This window comes from Halyomorpha halys, unplaced genomic scaffold (genome assembly GCF_000696795.3).
Source record: "Halyomorpha halys isolate HHAL.00 unplaced genomic scaffold, Hhal_1.1 Scaffold108.1, whole genome shotgun sequence".
Classification (NCBI taxonomy): domain Eukaryota; kingdom Metazoa; phylum Arthropoda; class Insecta; order Hemiptera; family Pentatomidae; genus Halyomorpha; species Halyomorpha halys.
In genome coordinates, this window is record NW_027112950.1 from 1828586 (window position 1) to 1852332 (window position 23747).

General features: G+C 30.9%; 1 protein-coding gene and 1 long non-coding RNA gene across 3 annotated transcripts in view; both read right to left on the reverse strand.

Moving 5' to 3' along the window:
* fax (failed axon connections) overlaps positions 1 to 5540 on the reverse strand; it is a 61836-nt gene extending 56296 nt beyond the window's left edge. The window contains exon 1 of the mRNA XM_014415938.2: positions 5174 to 5540. Coding sequence (XP_014271424.1) covers positions 5174 to 5458 — 285 coding nt within the window. The 5' untranslated portion in view covers positions 5459 to 5540. The remainder of the gene's footprint in view (positions 1 to 5173) is intronic.
* Positions 5541 to 12076: 6536 nt separating this feature from the next.
* LOC106677787 (uncharacterized) overlaps positions 12077 to 23747 on the reverse strand; it is a 35514-nt gene continuing 23843 nt past the window's right edge. Inside the window, exon 4 of one of the 2 annotated variants that reach the window (XR_010844291.1) lies at positions 12077 to 12177. This is a non-coding gene — a long non-coding RNA (uncharacterized lncRNA). Of the gene's footprint in view, positions 12178 to 17281; positions 17476 to 23747 lie in introns of those variants that run through there. The other variant, XR_010844290.1, reaches the window with a different exon arrangement.

Sequence of the window (23747 nt, forward strand, 5' to 3'; positions counted from 1 at the left end):
TATATTATATCGACCCACGACCCACAAAATATACAGTAAACAAAAAGTAATTTACCATCATGCAATAAGAATTTTTTAATTAATATTCGAATAACTGTCAGCTTTCCTCTTCTCCACAGCCTCGGAAATCGTTGGGGTGCTTAAGTATTATTTTGTGGTGGACCTAACAAGTGTTTGTATTTGTGCTAAAATGTCAGTTTGTGGTAGAAATGTTGATAGTATTCTGTGGCAGTATCTGAAAGAGTGGTGCGTTTAATATTCATTGCAATTTCTTTGACAAGAACGACTGGGGGGTTCTTTGGACGATTGAAGTAATAGCATATTTCTACAGTTCTATTCAATATGTCTATTCATTAGAACTTTGTAGGGACAAGAATGATAAAATTAGCTTCTACAGGATTTTTGCCCAACGTGAACCGGAAATGTAGTATCCAATGAAGTCTGATCTAATGAAGTTGGACTTTGAAAACATTAAAAAGTAATGTTAGCAGTATACAGCCTTATGAAACACCTGCTTTACATACTTTTATTATTTAAGTGTCGGTCAATATTAAGTGTTAAGTTGAAGCAAAAGTGTGAGCTGTAGAAGCAATCTTTTATTACATTATCATCAAAAAGGTTGACTGACGAAAAAAATCTATTTATTGATATTTGTTTGACTCGTAAAATATAAAAAATGTAATATACTGACACATATAACATAGTTTGATATATTTTTTTTTCAGAATACTAATAGGACGATAGGAATATAGGCAGTCTAAAGTTTTCATAACATCGACCCAATCAGTATAATTTCTTGTTGGTTAAACACTGCCATTAAAAAGAAAACGAAAACTATAACTAAGCAATACAGCAGAAATCTATATAATTTTTTATTTAGTGGTGCTAAAATTAATAAAACATTTAAGGAAAGGCCAACACTTTTTTAGCTACACATTACAACGAAACAATTGTTTTTAAGAATTTAAAAGACTCGTCATACGGAAGAGGAAAAATGGCCTTCATGATCCCGGTTGAGTCAGTGTTAGTCATCAGATCAGAATCTAGAGGCAAAACAAATTATAGCAGGATGTTATCACTGATATGTAATAATTCCAAGCATTTATTCATTTTGAATTCTTGGTAAATGTAATTCGTCATTACAGTATAGTGTTCAAGATTTAAAAATTTATATTCTAATAATTGACACATGACAATGAGTTCATTACACCAATTTTTTACAAGAGAGAGAGAACAAACTACTTACACATTTTGCCTAGTTAATCATAGATATTATTCAATTACTTGACATAATGATTAAAACAACTTTCTTTATCTTCATTAAAATGATGCATTTAGTAAATAATTAATGAGTGGATTTTTAAAAAACAATTGTAAATACATTTAGGTTAGATGAAATGGCCCTAGGGTAAGGAAGCAAGATGGAAGAAAAGCATTCTTTCTGTTAGCTGATAATTAATTTAGTCAAAAATTTTAAGCTTAACGAGCTTTTTTTTTTACTTGTTTCAATTGAAGAAAATGTAATAGTTTCCATAAGAAAATAAAATATTTAACTCAGTAAAAAAGTATTTATTGTATATTTTTGAAAAATTCCTACAATAAATAAAATGAGAAATATATATATTTTTTACTTTAACTTACAGATATATGGAATACATAGCAAGTGGAAGTGTTGTGAACGAGCGAATTTAGAATTCAGCCTAGTTTAACAGGAAGAAAAAAATAAATATTTGAACGAAATTACTTATTTGACATTTCCATAACTCGAATGTCACTAGAAATTTTCGATTAAAATCGACCAAACGGAAATTCCATTAAAGGGAATCGTTTTTACACTAAATTTTCGAAAAACAGCTTTAACAATTTTCATTACATCAATCTACTTATCAGGTGTTCTTTAATACCCGATATGTATTATCCTCACTAAAATTACATAACAATGTTTAAAAATATTCCTCTAAAGTATCTTTAACATTCTTTATTTGAAATAAATAACAAGTTTACGTAGTTAACAATAATAAAAAAATGGATAAAATCAAAATATTAAAGAATTTGATAAATAATTAATGGAGAACAAAGGAAATATAGAGGACATGATATCGAAACGGAAAAAGATGACACCTTACGATTGGATTCACGAAGCCCTGAATCGTTGTCATCTATTGTTAAACTGTTGAATTATTGGCAGGTACAATTTTGATATTCCCAATTTTCATCTAAAAACCCTAAAGTACAAATTTTTATAGTAAGTGATAAGTTGAGATGCGCACACCACACCAATTAAACAAATAAAATAACAAGCATTAAAGGTTTGAGTTTTTTTTAAGAAGAGAATAAAAAAAAAAGACTACGTGTTGCAGTTACTTCCTCAAGTGCAAATTGGTTAACACTTCAGACTTGGCAATGACCGGAAGTAGTGACTCCTGATTAGTGAAGCTAGACGAAGGGTTGAATGCCTAATTTCCAACTTCCGCACCCAGCTGCATCTAGATGTTGCCTTAGAAGGAAATCTAAATCATTTACTGAACAAAATATACAACTAATGTAACTTCTGAAAAAAAAAAGGAAATCCTTTTATCTGACTCTTAAGGTGAACTTATTTCATGATTAATAGAAATCAATAAAATATAGACATAAAGTAATCGAAAACTAAGGCTCATAAAATGAAAATAGTTCATATATCTTTCGAATTTCCTACTTCTTATACCAAGCCCACTCTACTTGCAACTTTCCGGGCTCCTATATACATTAAAATAAAATTGTTTTTTCAAAAATATTTAAATAACTCCTAATCAAACTTTTTTTATATTAGGATTAAACCCCTTACGATATCCAACTTGGAGTAGGAAAAACGCTCTATTCTACAGGTTTTCAACCTATTCTCGAGTAGGAAAGTCGAGATTTATTCTGGGCTAACCATATGTGACAGAAAGTGAATATTTTGTTATAAATGGTAGGGAATGTCACACTGAAAAAAACAACAGAAAATAGGTATTGAAAAAAAATCAAGGAGAAAAGCTGGAACAATACAAAAATTTAAATAAATTAAAGTGCATATCTCTCGTTCAGGAATGTCTTTCTCGTGTAAAAAAAAAAAAAAAAAGAATGATGACAAAGCAATAACAATTTATCAGCTCATGAAATTATAATTAGTCATATAATAATCTTATGGGATTCGAAAAAAAATTAATTATATCGTTAACAAGGTAGAAGGCATCGTGGTAGGCGCAAAACAATCCTCATTAGGATTTAGCCTGATTGATAAAATATTTTTTCTACTTCTAAAATTGATGAATTAATTAAATTATTTGGATATACATAGATTTAATCTATTAACGTCAAAGTTAAAATATAAGCTTAATAAAAAACATAACAAACGTAAAATCGTGTACAACACTTGTTAGTCAGTAACTTATTAATTTTCTATATTATTGTCAGGTACGATACGTATCATTGACTATAAAAATGCAGCAAGTTGTTAGGCGCATTAAAAAAAAAAGATTAATTCTCAACAACTATTTTAAATAATCTCCTAAATGTGAATAAAGTTTATAATATCTCCAATGTAACATTCATTGTGAACTACATCCGTTCAAATCCACCCTCTACAATTTTTAATAGATAACATAAACCCTGTCACATATTGAGATTTAATATGATAACAGTACAGATTAGGTGAACTCCAGCATCTCTCTTATTCACAATGGATTGAATATTGGTATTGTAATATGATCATTAAACAATACAGGCTGATTATACAATTCGTATGTTTGAACAAGGGTAACATTTGTTCCAGGAATTCTACAAGTATTGATTCGGTTCCAGGGCGGAGGGTAGCCAGTATGACTCAGTTAAAAGGCCCGCATCCAGGAAACAGAAGAGCACATAGGAAAGCTTCCAATTGACGACATTGGATAATGGCATCCAATTGAAGCTAAGGTACTGACAGGACACCCCCATCCATCTATTGTAGGGGCATTTAAATGTGTTTAACGTCGAAAGATGGGTACCCACACCATCACTACATTAAAAACCACCACTAGTTCATAACCAATCTGAAAGGACCAACCAATGCATCATGTTATACTATCTAGACAAAACTTAACATTTTTTAAATTTTAATTAATTTATTTTTTGCTTTTTAAACCATACTAGAATGGATTAAAATGACTCAAAAGGATATTAGTCAAATTTATATAATAATGAACAAATTCTTAAAATAGGTTATAGACTTTAAAAAATTAAATCTTATTATTTATAATAATTCTTAATTTTTAAAATATACTATCAATATACTGTTAAAAATAATAGCAATATTAGTAATTTATTTAACAATTAATGGAACATTTTCCATCGGATTAAATTGGAAGTAATGATATAAAAATAAATTCAATAATATGCCATAGATAGGAGGCCATTATAAATAACCAATAAGAATTATACCTGAATCGAAATAGACTTGAATTCAACCTGAATCGTTAAAATAATTATTTAAAATACACAACATAATAAATTTGATAACACAAATAAATAATAAAATATAAAAATAATTACTTAATAGAAAGATAATAGTATTCATAGTTTATCAATAATGTCAATCCCCAAACTAAGCCTTAAGCTCTCCAGCAGTTCAAAGTATATTCCTCAATAGGATAATAAGAATTAAGCACACGAAATAATTCAAGAATCAAATTATAGTAAAAGTCAATAGTAAAATAAATTTACTGTTAAAAGAAAAAGATAATTTTGGGTTATATTCATAAAATCATCGGGTTTTCGGTATAAATTCTGGTTCAATAAAAATGAAACCAATTTTGGCCGGGAGGTAATTTAGAAAGTGAGGTTGCCGTGAGCGTCTCCGGCTTGGAGAGCGTGCCGAACCGGCAAAACGGTCTTCACCCATATCTGAGCTGTTGAAAATGACGAATTTGTGTAGATAAAACCGATATAATTAAAAAAAAAAAGTTGTAAAAAAATTAATATGTGATAGCCGGAAAATAGCTTAAGACTAATGTAAGTAGATTGACGTAAAAACAAAAAATAATAATAAATAAGCCATGCATGCACAATTAAATCACGTATATAACACAATACTTTAAAAACAAGTTAGACGCTACTTGAAGTAAACTGAATATGGCGGCCATATAAATTCAAAGCATATACTGATGCTTACCTCATATTTAAGTCCTGCGAGTCTTAGCCAGGTCTCAACTTTGAGACAGTAAGGGGACATTGAGGGGATGACCGGGGTTCGGGAAAACTGAAAAAGATATACGACATCCTTTTCGAAATTGGCCTTATGGACAATGGGCTTGGGAGGCTGCGGTTCGGGAGCTGGGGCCGCCTGTTCTGCTTCTTTCTCCTTAGCGGCCTCTTGGCTCTTGGTATCTTCCTTTACCTCCTGCTTCTGCTCCTGCACCTCTTCCTTCGCTTCAGCAACGTTGTTTTCTTCGGCCATTGTACAATGCCTTCAATTTGAGAGTCCACCGGTTCAGACACTAACGGCTCTTGACTGAGGGAATGAGTGGGACTTACTGGTAGGTAGCGCCACAGGGACGGGGAAGCTGTGACGTCACCTCAGCCACCCCACCCCTACTCTCTGGACACGCCCAAACCCCTGGGCATTTAAAATACAATACTCTTTTTTACTAACCATAGTTATATGAAATTAATGAGTCAGGCTCCCATGATACACTATAGTTACAAAAAGAGAAAGTCTGGTTCTGAATAAAAATAAACGTTTTATAAATAATCTAATATTACATATTCAGTTTTCAGGTATAAGTCTGAATTCTTCTGGATTATTTCAAAATCAATAATTTATTGTTGTAATAATCAGCTCTTACTTTCAAAAAGTATTTGAATCCAATGTTGTATTGAAGTATGTGGTAAAAATAATGGAACTTAAACTTATTTAATATGCATGAGGAAATATAATTTACAATTATATAACTCATTGTAACCGCGTTGAATTAATATAAGAAAGGAATCGTTGAGCATTTACAATGCGATAGTACAAAATTCAACCTTGAGAGCATACATCTGCAAATACTTTCATCTTAACTAAAACTTTTATAAATTAGCTGATTAATTTGGTGAAGTAATGAATTATATATATTCGTCGGTAACTCTTTAACTACTGTCTAAAGCACTACTCCTAGTGAAACAGAGATAATAAAAGAAATTAAATAGGATCGAATTCTGCGTCGAATGACTACTATAACATATTGATTCATCAATTTGATGAAGAAGGAATTTTCGTTCTAATAGGTCTTTCTTTCGGTTTTTCGTCTAGTCCTTATTGGTGGTTCCTAGTGAGGAAAAGTTATAAACAGATTTATAAGCGATACTCGAGCAAACTAATTAGTTCTAGGGCAACCATAAATGGTATGAAACGTATGAATTTGGATTCATAAGCAGTACTAAATCTCAGTTAAGGGCCAAATATGAAGAAAAAAATTAGTTTTTTATTTACGACAAACTATTTAACCAAATTAATATGTTATGGTAATAATTCGATATATAATATAATGCTGTTTAATTCTGTTACTACGCTAGAATGCACCGTACAGGAGTTATCGGCGAAAAAAAAATAATAAAACGCCGTTTTTTACGTCACCTTAAAAAATTCGTTACTTAGTAAATTAATTAACTAATTCGTAAGAGTTTCAGAACCACCATCAATGCGTTTTCATGTTAAGTGTGATAGAAACTAATTTTTAAAATTATTTGAAGATAAATGTTCTATGCGTTTTACGCATTATTATGAATGTTTTATGGGTTTAATGCATACTAAAAAGAGTGGTTAATTAATTGCAAAACTATTCGGTATGATGGCCGAAGCAGGTTTTATCACACTTTATTTAGTTATATTTTGGATCAATTACAAATATGTATACAATCCTGAAAAACCAAAATTGTTGCAATAGGTCGCTTAACTCACGCTGCCATCAGAAATCGATGCTGAAAAAATTTCATGTGATATTAAAACGTTGATTCCCATCATTTATTCAGCTTAACCCACTTTCAGAAATATCTCTTTTAATAGCAGCCAGGGAAATAGAGATCACCTTAAAACGCAATGTTTAAAAACATGATATAGTAAAAAAAACACCATTTTGGAAAATTAATTTTGTTATTGGTTAAAAAATTAAAACTTGATTTATAGAAGCTCTATCTTATTATATGAGTAAAAAGCATTGAGAAATTTCATATATATAATTAGACTGCGAATCATTTTTAGTATAATTGAGACGCTGACATGGTAAAGACCATTAAGCACCAAAAATAAGTAAAAAAGAGATTCCAAAAATTGTTCAAAAGTATATAAAACAGTATTTAATTGTTATAACAAAAATCATAACTTATAAAGCTATTATTTTGCCGATTGTCTTATCCACTGTTGTTTGTTCAAACGATTGAGCTGATTATTCTATCTGCCATGAATAAACGAAAATTTTATATTTTTTTTACTTATTGTCTTTCCTAAATTTAATCCTCAATTCAACAGCTAGTTTAATGTCATGTCGCCCGCATCCAGAGGCCTATCTTCCATGAGGGGTTTCAAGCAGTAAAAATCATACCACTCTTCCATCACCAGTATCTCCTTTGCACGCCATTGGAATTTCTTAGTCTAATAAAATATTGAGAATATTAAAATACTAGCACAGTAAAACTGACAATTCATAAAATATGATCACTGATTCCCTCAAAATTATTCAATATAATTGTATAATCATTCGAGGAAAAATTAAACATTCCAAAAATTGGTGGGCGCATGCAACTCTCACTTACTAGCCGAAGGTTTCGAAGGTTTAGTGGATATCCAAAGCTCAACTCCGTATGTCCAAATTGGCCTAATTACAGTCATGTAGATCAGTATTTTGTAATGAATTGGAAGTCAAGACCGTTTGTCTAGTTGGTGCTGTAATAGTCAGAATTGACAGCAGGCAGTTTCCTTTCTTTTCAGTCTTATGTGAGGATTCCAGGTTAGTCGTTTGTCCAGTTTCAGCCCAAGGTAGCAGATCTCTTCTACAGGGGTAACAGGATACTGTAGGGCAATTGGTAGGTTTGCGACGAAGGGCAAAGGTGATTTGATGGGATTTGTTGGGATTTATTTCTAGGCCAGTGATATGGGATTGGAGAGTTTGGGATTCAGTTAAAGGATTATTATTAACTGCGAGCACACATGTGTCGTCGGAATACGTGGTGAGGATATTGTTAGGATGAGTTAGGATGTAAGCTGATATTAAATATTGAAAATACTAAGTATGATTATATAGAGTTGTCCTGTAAACTGAAGGAAGTTATTAATTTAATAACTATGGTGACAAGAAAACGTTAAAACAGAACCCCTAATCAACCCTGATTAATATATACAATATATACGGCTCTGCTTTACTGATAACTACGTAATATACTCTATTTCTTTCATTGATTGGTTATTTAAATGATGGACATGTTGAGTGAGCGAAAAATTCTTAGGAGCCCACAGTGCGTCATTGTTTAATTTATTTTTTTTAACAAATGAAATGTGTGAATATAATTAAAGGCAAAAAAAATATATGATGATTAGAGACCATATCAAGTGGATAATAATTCCACAACGTCTCAATATATCATAATTATAGACACCATATCAAGTGAATAATAATTCCACAATGTCTCAATATATCATAATTATAGACCATATCAAGTGGATAATAATTCCACGTCTCAATTTTAAAGTGAGAGTTTCATGCACTCGGGGCGCAAGGATTGGGAAATTATGCAACCACCAATTTTTGGTTGAGTGACCAACCACCAATTGGAGATGTTGAGTGAGCGAAAAATTCTTAGGATCCTACAGTGCGTCACTGTTTAATTTATTTTTTTTAACAAATTAGATGTGTGAATATAATTAAAGGAAAAAATATATATCATAATTAGAGACCATATTAAGTGGATAATAATTTCATAACGTCTCAATATATCATAATTATACACCATATCAAGTGAATAATAATTCCACAATGTCTCAATATTTCATAATTATAGACCATATCAAGTGGATAATAATTCCACAACGTCTCAATATATCATAATTATAGACATATCAAGTGGATAATAATTCCACAACGTCTCAATATATCATAATTATAGATCATATCAAGTGGATAATAATTCCACAACGTCTCAATATATCATAATTATAGACCATATCAAGTGGATAATAATTCCACGTCTCAATTTTAAAGTGAGAGTTTCTTGCACTCGCGGCACAAGGATTGGGAAATTATGCAACCACCAAGATAAGTTATATGGGGACGCATACTGTTTCTCTTATGAATAATAAAAGCCATTATTAAGTGCTCAATAGCTTGCTGGCAATAATGCACTTGCCTTGCAATTAAATCTTAACCGTTTCTATTTCAGTCAGTGCACTTCACAAAATCGACCAAGGAACTTCTGAAGGAAAGCAATTTAGTTTAATATTTTTTTAAAAGAAAAGAGGAATTTTTAAAACGAATAGTAGCCGGATAAAATCTTGTTAACACAATAATAAAGATGAAAAATAAAAAATTATGTGGATTTAAACGTTATCAATTGATTTTTGGATTGCAAGCTTTACAATATAGAACAAGAGTCAGAGCCAAAACGGGGTACCCATTTTAGGAGAAAGTTTGAATGGCAATCACAAAATTGTATTCTATTATAGGTAGGTAAAAGAGTCTGTCATTCCAGAGACTGGCGGTAATGTAAAGGCCTCCAATATTGCAAAACATTTCCCTGATATCTGGATGAATTAAACTTTGATTGACGTATCTTTCTTCGAAAAGATGTCGGTGTTGAGTAGTCAGCCGTTACTATTCTTTGACATTAGTGGAGGAAATATTGGTTTATGCAATTTTAAAGCAGTATAAATTTGTTACAATTTGAGGCCAAATAGAGATCTTAACATTTTAATACTTCCCGATATTCAATTTTTGTGAATTTATTTCGCCGAATTTCAAAAAAGTACTATGGACAAAGAAGGGCATCTGATAGTTTAAGAGAAACATATTTTCAAAAACCAATTTTTTTTAAACAACTGAAAATCAACGTTCAGTTTGGCTCATATCGAAGGAGATATAAGACGAACATTTTTATTAGCAAATGTACCATAATGTAGTTTCTATGAATTAGAATTTTAGTAGTTTTTATGACTGCCAAAATAAATAGATAAAATGTTGATTAGTTATTTGAAAAATCTTTGTCGGGAACTAATGAATATAAAGTTGGATATAGAGTTCTATGAGGGCTCAAATTTCAAACTACTTTAAAATAACTTTTATTAATTCTTATTGTGTCGTAAATAGCATTAAAGATATTGTGGAATGGGTGAACATTTTAGGCTTTTCAGTATTTTAACTGCCATTTTATTATTTATTCTTATTTTTATTTTATATTTTCGAAGTCAAGTTTCCGACGGAAATATGGGTATTGAGGTCCTCTGAGTCTAAAAAACCTAGTATAGAAAATGATCTGTGTGTGTGAAAAGCCTAGCTTCAGAAGGATAAGTCGTTGGAAACTGAAATTAGATATTTAAGGTATGTATGTATATGCTTGGGATGTGAAAACTTATTCAATAAATCGAATGATCGGAAATGCCAGTTTATAGAATTGATTTTTAATTTTATTAACAATTTTGTTAAACTTGGTATATCAATGTAGAATAAAATGGTCTTTAATATCAGCTAGGTCATAATCTTTTTGAAATAGTTTAAAAGGGCTTAAATATAGAATTTTACGTACAGATGTCTATTAGCACTCATAATAAAGCTAGTTTAATGTACTATAAAGTAGATTAATATGTTTATCTTCGTAGGAGTAGTAGTTTTCATGATATTCGACAAACTAAAAACAAGAACAAATAGAAATCAAGATTTTGTCGAATATTATGAAACTCCCATAAAGATAAACGTCATAAACTACTTTATAGTACATTAAAATAGCTTTAATTTGAGTGCCCCCTTATAATGCCATATGGCAAAGGAAGGGCACCAGTTATATGTTATATACTCAGGTATATTTTAATATTGTTAAATATATATTTTCAATAAAGGAGGTCAGAAAATAAAAATTAATTAATTTGAGTGCAGGACACAATAGAGTATTGAATCTTTCGATGATTAAAAAAATTTTTTTTTTCATTTGAGTGAAAATAAAATCTGTATGTCGAATGGTTTTTGAGATATAGTTTTCTCAAAATAAATTCAGTAACCACAGATTTTTCTATTTTAAACATTGAAATGTACCAACTTAAAAAGTTATATCTTGGACGTAAATAGCTATTAATGTTTTAGCAAATTTATATTACTTTAAATAATATTCTCTAAGTTCGTAGTGTAAAGATATAGAGCTCAAGATTATCTTTTTTTTCTTTTTTTTAGTCCTTTTTTGAAGTTAAAATTCAAGAAGGGCGCCAAAAAAAGCTTATTGCATGCTGCCATCTTTCATAACATCTATTACGTCATAAATAGACCATCAATGAACTAAAAAATTCAAACCATATGGAAAATACCACCTGACACTGATTTATTAATACATTTTAGTACACTTTAACTTATAAATTTTAGTTACACTAGAAGTTTTCACTTTAAGAAAACAAATCGCTAAACAAGTATTCTACAGATAGATTGTGGTTAGTTTTTGATGACCCTACTAGGTTTGGGATAGTTCTATAGAGACCACAGCGGAAGACGAAATCCCAGTAAACGGTAATAAACTTTAGAACACTTCTATTTCAAAATAAAACCAAAACTTTTTTTGTTAGATACGCCACTATTCAAACAAACAGTGATATAGTATATAGGGAAGACATGCCTTTGTCAGCCTTTTTAATACTCCAACAATCCACTAGCTTACTCAAATAAAAAAATTAATTTTTAAGTGTAAAATCAGGACGCTTGAAATTTGATTACATCGAACCAAACAAAGTATTTTAAGCATACCATAAAGTTGTCTTCCTATATCGGAAATCCAACAGCAGACTCAGATTAAATAATATTATTTTTAAGATCATAAATTCACCAATTTCAGAGGACCTAAATTTTCTTATATTTCTGATATTTCCATGTCACTATTGATACGACTTTTTAACTGTTGCGTCCGACTAGGTAGTGTTGCATTTTCCATTGATACTATTATTAGATATTCCTGTAAAGAATAATTTTCATTGAATATATTAAAGCATCAAGTTAATATACTTACTAATTACTTAAACCGTTATATTAAAACAGTAAACCAACTAACTGTTATATTAATTTTATATGGGAAAATTAATACATTGAGAATAAAACCCTAGACATACTCTTCGAACATTAAATGAGATTAAGTGACCTATAAACCTTCCTTAGAGATTAGCGAGGAAATCATTGGCTTGTATACCGTGAAAATTATGTACTTAAACCCTCCCTCCAGACCCTCTCCTATGGAAAAAACAATAAAAAATTAATGGGAAAAGACACTCTAATTATGATGGACCGAACATCAATCTCGAAACTTCATAGTCGAAGTTGACGATTAATTAATAACTGCTTTACTGTAGCAAATACCAAACATTCGCTTATAAATCGAAAATTCACAAATAAAAAGGCTTTCATGGTATCAGTATTTCAAAGCGTTAGCAAAAATAACAGCAAAATATTTATTTTCCTGAACTATATAAATGAGTAATGGATCTTTTCAGTATCTGTAGCAAGAATCCGCCACAAACAGATTGGGTTTCCCAATGACAGAATACAGTTATTTCATCTCCTATGAATTTTAATCTTAAGCACATTAATCAATCAAAATATTTTAATCTACTGATAAACTTTAAACATCATTGATTTATCTTATATTAACTATGATTGCAACATAAATACATTTTTATTCATGATACAACATAAAGCAAAAGAAATAGTTAGGTGTAGCAAAATATAATCATTATTCTATTATTTAACTTAATTTATTTAAAAAATTTGTTGAGGTTAATGACTTCCATTTTGAATGAAATATTTATTTCTACCATTGTACAACGTTTCGGGACCACGGTCCCATATTCATGCACTTTAAAACCTCATAATTTCATATGGGAAATCATGTCAATCATTATGTGCATCTTCATTTCTCCTTAGCACAGCCAGTAGTAGGAAAAAGAAGGATTATTAGGTAATGAAGGAGAAGCCAGGTTAGAAACAAGTGGATTTGGGTGGTTGAGAAGCTGGTTCTGGCCAAATCGGCAACATATGGAACATTTAGGTCCTGATAGATTACTTGATTTGTGACAAAGTATTTAGACCGCTTGTCTAATAAATGTTGTAACAGTCGGAATCGATGAGCAGTTTCTGGTCTTTTTAGTCTTGCATGAGGATTCCATGTCAGTCGTTTGTTGATGTAGTCCTAATTAACGGATCTGTTCGACAGAAATAAGAGGGGTATTATTAAAGGATATTGTAGGGTAAGAAGTCGTGGGTTTACGACGAAGGGTGATTTGGTGGGATTTATTGGAATTAATTTTAATCCTCCAGTTTTGACACCATTCTTCAAGGGTGGTGACACATCCCACAGGATTGGAGGGTTTGGGATACAATGTAAGGATCAATGTTCATTGATAATAGACATGTGTCATCGGCATGCATGGTGAGGATAGTGTTAGGATGGGTTGGGATGTCTGCTGTGAAAACTGTATAGAGGATAGGACCAAGGATACTACCCTGACGTAGACCAGCAGACTGGCGGAATAGGGATGTATAAGCGCTGTTGTTATTTGAAATAATCTGTCGGAGAGATAAGAACGGATAATGAGGAAGTATGTAGGGGGTAGGAATTTACGAATCTTGCATAGCAGTCCTGGGTGCCAGACTCGATCAAAATCCTGTTCTACATCAAGAAAGACTCCCGAGCAGTACATTGTGCGCTCCAATGAAGACGAGACATCAACCACACGATGGCATTGCTGGATAATGGAGTGGGATGTTCGGAATCCAAACTGGTGATCTGGGATTATGTGGTTGGAATCAAGGATAGGGTACAGGCGTTTTAAGACGAGTTTCTCAAGGATTTTGCCCATGATAGTTTGAAAGTATTTTATTTGAAAATATATTCACTTGCTTGGCAATCACAAGATCATAAATATAATGGAATACTGTTCTTGTAATTTCATTCTTTATTAGAGCTCTCATTTGACTGGAAGAGCCCAAGGGGGCCCCAACATTGTAAGGTGTTCCTGATTCTCGACTATTGTCGCTCAACATGCTCAGCTGCTTATCTGCTTAGCGTTAAGTCATCCAGAAAACAGCCATCATTCCCTATCAGGTTCCCATACTCTCAACAAATTTCTGTCAGAAGAATATTTACACCGATTTGTCCTTCATAGGAAGCCTACTATTGAGTTACTAATATTTATAGGTTAAATTATTTCTTCTAGTGACACTATCTTAAGCCAATAAATAATCCAGAAGGGGAGGGATGGTATGAACAGTTTGAGGGATACGATCATCAATTAGACCCTCCTATCTCTGCCATATCTGTTCCAACAGTAATGATCCTATTCCTAATTTTAGATCTGAGCCATAACAGGAAAATGTTAAGATTAAATTTTATAACTCTTATGAGAAAATAAAAGTATCAATAATTTGTAAAAAGACATGTTTCAATTTATGATAGAATAATGGTAAAGATATTAATTCAAAATACTATTATTAGAATTAAAATACTCTATTACCGGAATAAACAATAATAAAATACAGTGTGATCCCGGTAATCCGAACTTCAGTACTCCGAACACTCCAGTAACTGGCATAAAAAAAGTTAGTTAACAGGCAATAACATTTTTGTTTTCAAATAAAAGTGAATAAATGACATTTTTAACTTCCCGATCCATAGGCGGATGACAAGTTATTGTAATCACTGTGAAAATGGAAAGTGGAAAATGTTTACAGTTTCGATATCGAGTAATCTAATTACTAAGAAAGTGTTACATTACCATGTATTTTGATGGAATTATAAAATCACTTAATTATGTAAAACTAATTTCATTAATGGTAGAAATATGTATAATAATTTTGTTCGTTAAATTTTTTTTTTTATCACACTTTTAAAAAATCCATACAAGATTTTTTTTTTTTTTTTTTTACTTTTTCCACTTATAAATGAATAAGTGTTTTTTTTAAAACTTCAAACTGTCAAGTTTCTAATAAAATATGCAAAAAAAAATTAACAAACAATTAACGCCTAACGAACCCAAAGGTTCGATGCCGATACCATCAATCATTCATCCCTCCAGTGACGTCCATCGAAACCAAATTCTACTAAATCAGTTTTAATACAATCCTCCAATCTACGTTTTGGTCTACCCCTCGGACCTGAAAAATGAAAAACATTTTCCAAATATAATTGTTTAGTTAACAAACATCACCTAAAGTAAAAGAGAGAGTAAAATATTTTTAAAATAAATTTAAAACCAAAATATTGAGAATAGGATAGAAAGAAATGTTTTTTGCTCAGAGAAGAAGAAAGTCATTACCACGAATATTTTAATGGGAGAAAGGTCATGAAAGTTTGGTTTGACGCCCTTAGACACTCTAATTGGGGCAGTTAAGATGGATTACTTGTAACTTCAATTTTCTGGCATATTCTAAGAGGAGAGGTCAAGAGGGTCTTCCAGGAAATTTATTTAAGTTAAAATTAGGTACAACGTAAAAGTTTAAATTGGATATACTTACAAAACTATTGTCTTTCCGATTGTTCATCACGAACACGAAACTTGACATCTTACATTAAGAGAGGTACAAAGACTTTAAGGTTTTAGAGAATAAAGTAATGCGTAATATATTTGAATCGAAGAAGAATGAACTAACGACTATAGGACTTCCAACGAGGCAACGCATCCCTAAAAAGTTAATAAACATTGAAGTTAATAAAGTCCAAGAATCCAAGAGGGAGGAGGAATGGAAATTATTTATTTGGTCTCACTTTTTGATTACTTTAATTAAAAGTATAAATAATTCTAGTCAAAATTGATGACTCTGGCAGCCATAATTGGAATAAAAAATGAGGAATGTTTTAAAAAATTAATTTTTCAATCGGAGGCCCATATCGATGGTTATAATCACCAACAGCAAAAAAAAATTAATATAACGTCATTTACTGAGAGTAAATTTGCTAAAATATTAGCCCTGATAGAGCTGTTTTTGTTCAATAGTTCCTTAAATTCAGTTTATTTTACAAAAAGCAAAATTTTTTCCCTAATAACGAAAAAGGGATATTTTGTGAATTTATTTTGACAAATATCACGGAAACTATTACTCCTAAGAACGATATACACATATCAGCTCTTACCTGAGGACTGGAGTCTTAGTTTCATCAAATGCAGGAAAATAAATTAGCAAAATGTTGTTTTCTTGTAGTTCGAAAAAAAACTTAGGGTTTATGAAAAACTATACTTCAGAAAGAATTAAACGCACAGATGTATATTAACAACCAAATTAAAGCTAGTTGAATGTACTAAAAGTAGTCGGTAACGTTCCTCTTCGTAGGACCAGTAGTTTCAATGATATTTGCCAAAATAAATTCATAAAAATTTTCTTTTGTTACTTTTGGAAAAAAAATTTTCTCGAGAACTATCGAATATAAACAGCTCTAATAAGATTCAGCAAATTTACGCTTCTTTAAATAATATTTTATCAAGTGTTTTTAGAACAGTAGGTAGTTTTAAAGATATTGATTTCCAAATGAAAAATGATCAAAAATTTGAGGATTTTCTCCAATAAAATAAACTTCCGGGAGGGTGCACCCTAAATACTTCAGTATTTACTTTTTATTGACATCTACTGTATCTCTTATATAGTCTAGGTAAATATTGAATCCTTTTCTAAAAGAAAATAATGACCAATTTTTCTTTACTTGAAAGAACTCGAAAATGAATATCTAGAACAACTACATTTTTTCATTCATCTTTTGAGTCTTAAGTATTTGTAGTTTTATAAATAAAATATTGAGGGTTAGCGGAAGGATGCCACCAGAATGATCTTGTCGATTTGGGTTTAGACGGATATCACTGGACAGATGAATGCAGACAGCAATTGGTGCTATCAAACCTCCAGGTTCACTAAGCTTTTATTATTTTTATAATTAAAATAGGGAATAAATAATGTAAAAGAACTTCCAAAGGTTATCTTCAAAATAAAAGAGTTTTAAAAAAAAATTTGATAAAAAAAATTACGAATTCTCGATATTTTTATTACTGTTAATTTTATCTATTTATGTGCTACTCTAATGGCTTAATTAATATGCAGCCCTCACTCTGGTTCAGATACTTCTCAGGCATAAATTATGGTAATATAAAAGTCGAAAATGTCACTTTTTCACTTTAACAGTTATTCATCCAATTTCCTACTGTGATCATCATACTTGGTGTTCATTTTATTTTAAACGGCTAAATTTTCAAAACCCTAGAAAATCTTACTAGACCTGCAAAAAGTTAATATAATTAAATTTAACTGAAAAAAAAAAACAACAAAATTCAAGAGATAATTAAGACATTGAAAACAGGGTTCACTTATTTTACTATTATTTATGAAAGCGATAATTTATAAGACAATTAATTACACTTGCTAGAGTTCTTTGCAAATTCAAAACGTCTCCCACATTAGGGAAAGAACAAACTATGAAAGTTTGTGAAAATAAAGTAATGAATAGAGTATTTGTTTGGAAAATTGATGAGTGGGTTGATTATCTATCTATACATAAAAATCTCTAATCATTATTCCAAATCCTTTATCTAATTCAATATTCAGCTCATCTCATTCATTTAATCCTCCACGAAAATTAACAGCACGTTATTCTTGAAACTTTTGTAGATTATGACTAGTTTAATTAGGTATTGACTTGGTTAGAGGCCCTCAGGAACTTTAAGATTAGTTCCCTACACATCGTTTTCTGAACAACTACAGGTTACAAACAACAAGCTACTTGAAATCATTAATTTATTTTATCTTTAAAAAGTTAACAAGCGTTTAATATTTGTATTAAAAATTTTCTCATTTACATGAGGAACTTACCAGAATTTTTGATTCGCCAAATCATGTGATACTTCTACAAAAATTTTTTTTTTTATATATATATTTTGTTTGTTTAGGTTTTCTTTTATTTTCATTTCTAAGGAGAAGTTAAAGTATGTTTTAATTTTTCTGAAACTACGTCCCGTATTCGATTTTATTTGTTTATGCCAGGCATGCGGTTTATTATGACTCAGTTATTTATTTTTATAAAAAATGTCTAGTAGTAGAATGTAAAATATACATATAACACCGTAAAAAAAAAAAATATGTTGAAAAGAGGAATGAACTATAAATATTTTTTAAGTAAATATTTATGCAATGAATTGATTAGATTAAGAATTAATAATGATTATAACGTGAAAAGTGGGAAAATGCTTCATTTCGTTTTTGACAAATGTATACCTATTACTCGTGACTTCGATGTCAAATAATTCATTTCTATTTTAGTTTCTGTAAAGATAAATAAAAACTTCTTGTGTTACAAAATATAATATATACGCTACCATTTTTTAAGATATCTCATTTTTTTTTTAAACATGACAAAATAGCCCACAAAATTGTGAATGTAACAGTTTTATCGTTTCTTGTACGTATAAACATAAAAATGAATGTTTGTATCTTAAAGATGTAAAGTAATATGTTTGATAAGGTGAGGAGTAGAGAAGAGAGAGAGATATGCGCGCAGTACTATTTGTGTTGGGATGCAACGCTGCCCGCTGGACTATTGTTTAATTTATTAGGCGAGGGAATGCGCCTTTTGCGATGACAGTCCTTGTCTCTTCCCTACCTCTAGAACATTCATAATTCTTAGGGGCCTTCTATCGTTATCATAATTCTTACCACAGTTCATTACAAAAGTGTTACATACGAGTCTAAGTATAATTAATCAATCTATTATTTGCGCGTGAAATCTGGTTCGTCTAAAACATACTGTAGCAGCTATCGAAAACCAAGTAGCATCACATAATACTATACTTAACTATGATTCGAAACTAAATTTCGTACATTATGTATTAACGAATCAATAAATAATGAAATGATTATTTGAAATGCGACTTTAAATTAATTAAATTAAATACTGAAGAAGAGGTGGGGTCAGGAGAGAACAATACGAAGTGGTACTTATTTCATTATGCCAACGTTTCGGCCTGAATTTCAGGCCTTATTCAGGGCTAAGTACAAACAAGAAACAACCATATTAAAATAGAATATTATAACATCAAATATTTGATATAAATAGTACGAAAAATAGAAAAGTACACCTATGAAAATTATTTACATTCATTAATTTAGATTGCGGAGCAACGTGGCTCAGTGGTAAGGCACTATACTAATAACTCCTAGGACCCGGGTTGGAAGACGATTGTGACAGATAATTATTTATTCTGTTATTGCAGTGGTGATTCAACCCTGTCGGCTCGGGAGCCCTCCGAGGTCCACCAAGCCTCATAAAGTGGGTACCCTTAATTGGGGAAAAATCTGGCATTCAAGCGTGATTATGACTAAATCAGTTAATTGCACAATGGTTGGTCTAGTAGCAGTACTTCCTTACAAAGTACTGCAATTCTGACCCTTCAAGGGTTGTAGAGATACAGATTTATTTTTTATTAATCTAAACAAATTAATTAATTTATTATCCTAATCAATTAATTAAATGTTTATTCAAATATAAGTGCTGGTCTGATTTTCTTCTTCTTATTTTTTTTTTTGTGAAAAAGAATCAGTACATACATAGTTTTATCGTGTTTTTTTTTCTGTATTAACCTTTATAACTATTTTTCTCTCTTAAATCATTACGTGGCTTGGCTCGTGTATAAAGAATGTGATCCATTAATAGATACAATAATAGGGTCGTTACCTGAACGACAGATAATCAAAACTTAATACTGAGAATGTTTGGCTTTATAAAGTATAATGTTAGGGTTATAAATCTTTGCTGAAAACATATTATTAAATCTAGCCAATAGCTGTAAAATTTCTCGTAAATTAATAAATGTATCCAAATTAAAACCCAAACAATTTTATGATAAAGATGAGAAAATATATATTTCACCCATTATATATTCTTTCAGGAAGGTATAACCGGCCTGAGATATTACAGAAGCTCAAATCGTCAGAACTTCAAAATGAACGATCAATAACTAGTCAATCTAAAACCTGATTGATACGGTTAAATAAAAATTAAATAGTTTTATTCGCTCCTGTATATTCTATTTTTCATGTTGAATTTCTTAAAGTCAGTCAAAAAATTTGGAACGTATAAAAATTTTTTTGTAGATAATAAAATATACATCCCGATGATTACTTTTGTAATCATTGTTTTTTAACTTTTATCAATAGCCTTTCTGGATGAACAACAATATCACTTTACCAATCGACTATTATTGAATGATTTCAAAATAAAAGCCTTAAAATAATTAACCACTTAACGTTTCGCCAATTGGGCCTTCATTATTACTAAAATACACAGCTATGCAAGTTATCGAGATCTGTGTTATAGTCCTAATTATAGCACTGTGTTATTGTAACCTAATCGAAAGCAAAATGTTTTCGTTCAGAAGCATTCAAACAAGAACCAAATTATAATTTTACACTTTTTTTTTCGTCTTTCCCCTTTTCTTACTTTACATTCGTTTATGGTTTTGGAGATTCGAGAGTTTCTACTAAATATGTTTATGTATCTCAGAGTATCTGAAATTCTGTGAAGAGAGCGAAAACACCTATTTTGGAACATCTGAGCAGTATCTAAAACTTAGTGCGGATCAACAAAAATATCTAAAACGTAGTCCGGATCAACAAAAATATTTAAACCCGAGTGTGGATCAACAACAATACATTAAGGAGGCCCCTCACCTCCGGATTCTTTTTTACTAGAACCATACAGAATGGACAATTCCCAATAGACAGATAAGTATTGCAAGTAACCTTAAAATACCACAGGTGGAAAAAAGGTAATACATGATTTATTTTTTCTAACATAAAGCATCCACTAATTTATTGTTTTAATTCTGTTTTAGAGGGATCGGGAAAAAACAAAAAAACAATACAGTAATACCTCAATAACAAAACTTTTGGGGCGGTGCACGCCTCACAAAACTTTTACTAACCACCAAGTTTTGTGTGAATCAGTGCGCTCATGTTGAAGATATTGCTATTTTTGTAATTAAAATAAAATCTTAATAAAAGAGAAAGCGAAAATTATGAACAAAGAATTTCTATCAAACTTCGCATTTTAGAGTTTGTTCTGTTTTGTTCCTACCAAAAATACAACTGTTTAACAAAGATAACGAAGCTGCAATACAATCTAGAAACTTGGGGTGATCTCGGTTCTTCCTGTCCGAATCAGATGCATTTTTTTTTTTTTTTTACAATGGAAACTGTTTATTTTTTCTAAATGAATAAAATTAAAGTTACTTTTTTTTTTTTTTTAGAAAAATACGCGTTTAAGCCCTCCAATGAGGATAAGACCATTCAATTGTACCTTGACATTCCGCATTTTATCAAAATAGTTGGAGTCATGTGTGAGAAAATAAAAAAATGAAAGTGAATGATCAATTCTATAAAGTGGCATATCCGGTCAGCCAATTTCATCGAAAATGTTGCTGTCACATCCCTCACATAAATATGTAATTTGAGTCTCATACAACTTTTCGTTTTTGATCTAGGCTGTTAACACACAGACACAGACTCATACTAACCATTTTACGACCATGTTTTGTACTCAGAGACCTATATATTCCATACATAGTAAAAATTATTAATAAAAAATGTACTAAATTTAAATTCGTGCTTATCTAATCTCATAAACACATAAGAGACAATTAAGAACATTATAAATCATAAGATAATAAATGTAAAACAGACGGAATACTTGCTGAACGGAACAGTTAGGGTCTGAAAAAAAAAAAAAAAACCGAATTACCATTCTCTGTTCCACTCTTGATCAGTATTATTACAAAATGTTAGTGAATAATTATGACATATGTAGAATACATCGTACGTAATGTTTCTATTTATTAATCTCGATTTGTATTCGGTATATTTTAGTATTTAATAACTAGAAAATTCTTTTTTATACAAAAAATATATATATAAATTTTTTCAAAGCAGAACAATAAAAACTAAAAAAATAGTTATTTTACACATACATATATACCAGGGGTCCCCTTAAGATCAGTGAGTTATAATTCTGTATAGAGAGTTTTTTCTAGGCAGGAAAAATACAAAATTAGAAGACAGGAGGTGATTTTTAGTCAACATGGTGTTTCTCGGTTTACAAAAGGCCTGAGTATCTTTGCTATTCAAATTGAGCTTGATGATTGGAAATTTAAATGTGAATTAAACTAAGTTAAAATAAGATTAATACCTTAAAGGTACGTCTTTCGGAGAAGGTAACTTCATGTTCCGACTCTCATAATTTTTTCTCATAAGTTTTTGCCCATATATATGATAGATTTTGCAATTTATATGATAGAAGGTTGAAATTTTGCATGAGAATTAAATTGGTGAGAGAGTGCATTTTGGGAATCTTTTTACTTTTTTCTTCCTTTCCGCCATTTGCCAAATGTAATACGTGACATGTCTGCCATGTAACTACAAACAGTTTAAAAAAATTTTAACGAAAAAATGCATACGAAAATAAAACAAGCAATACTATCTATCAATAATAGCGAAGAGCGCCATCTTCATCGCGATGCCGGTTAAGAACAATGAGGCCACTCACTACCTTGAGAAGTCCCTTAAATATTTATTTTAATCTCACCTTGAAGAGATGATATGATAATTAGTCATTCGTGAGTGGAATGTTCAGTCATGGTTCCTTGTTTACCTGTCAAGAAACAGTAAACAGTAGAGACCTTATCACAGCAGGCGTACGATGTCTTCTAGCTCCCGCTGTTTTGATAAATCGTTTTTGTCTAATTATCTTCGCAACTAAAGATTCATTCACAATATATATTCATTTCATGCATTATATAGAATGATGTACTAATTTATTTTAATGAAGAGTATGAAAACAAATCATTTACAATATATTCTACATTAATGTAATCGCAACTTCATTTAAACGTAACTAAAACGTGTTGAAAAAGATAAACCACAACGGAGTTGAGAAAATTTCTTTCTGCTTGAATTATTTTATTATTTACACCTTTAATAGATTAGAGGTATACAGGGGGGTTGGCCAAGTAATTAAAATAACAAATAAAAGATAACATGAGAAATAAAAAAAAAACCCTTAGAGCACAAAAGATAAGAAAAAACAATAACCACAGTACAACTCAGTACAAAAAAAAATAATAAAACACCACCTGGTCTAATTTTATACAAAGATAATAAAATAAAACTGTTTAAAATACAACTGAGGCCGTCCGTAGCTCAGAGGTTAGGCGCAGGTATATCAGTCTGAGACTTGCGGGAGGCGCCTGATCGAATAGTGGAAACCGTTCAGGAAGACGAACGCCAGAGAGAAGTGACTGTCGCGTATCAACAGAGTAAAACCAATCATCGCGGAATCTCGGAGACCCTGCAAGCTTTGATGAGAAGATACTTTTGGTGGGGGATGAAGAAGACTATCACAGAAGTTGTAGGAAACTGCGAAGTTTGTCAACGCACAAAGTATGACAGACATCCACCAAAAGGCAGACAAAAAGAGACACCTACCGCAGATGCACCGCTCAATGA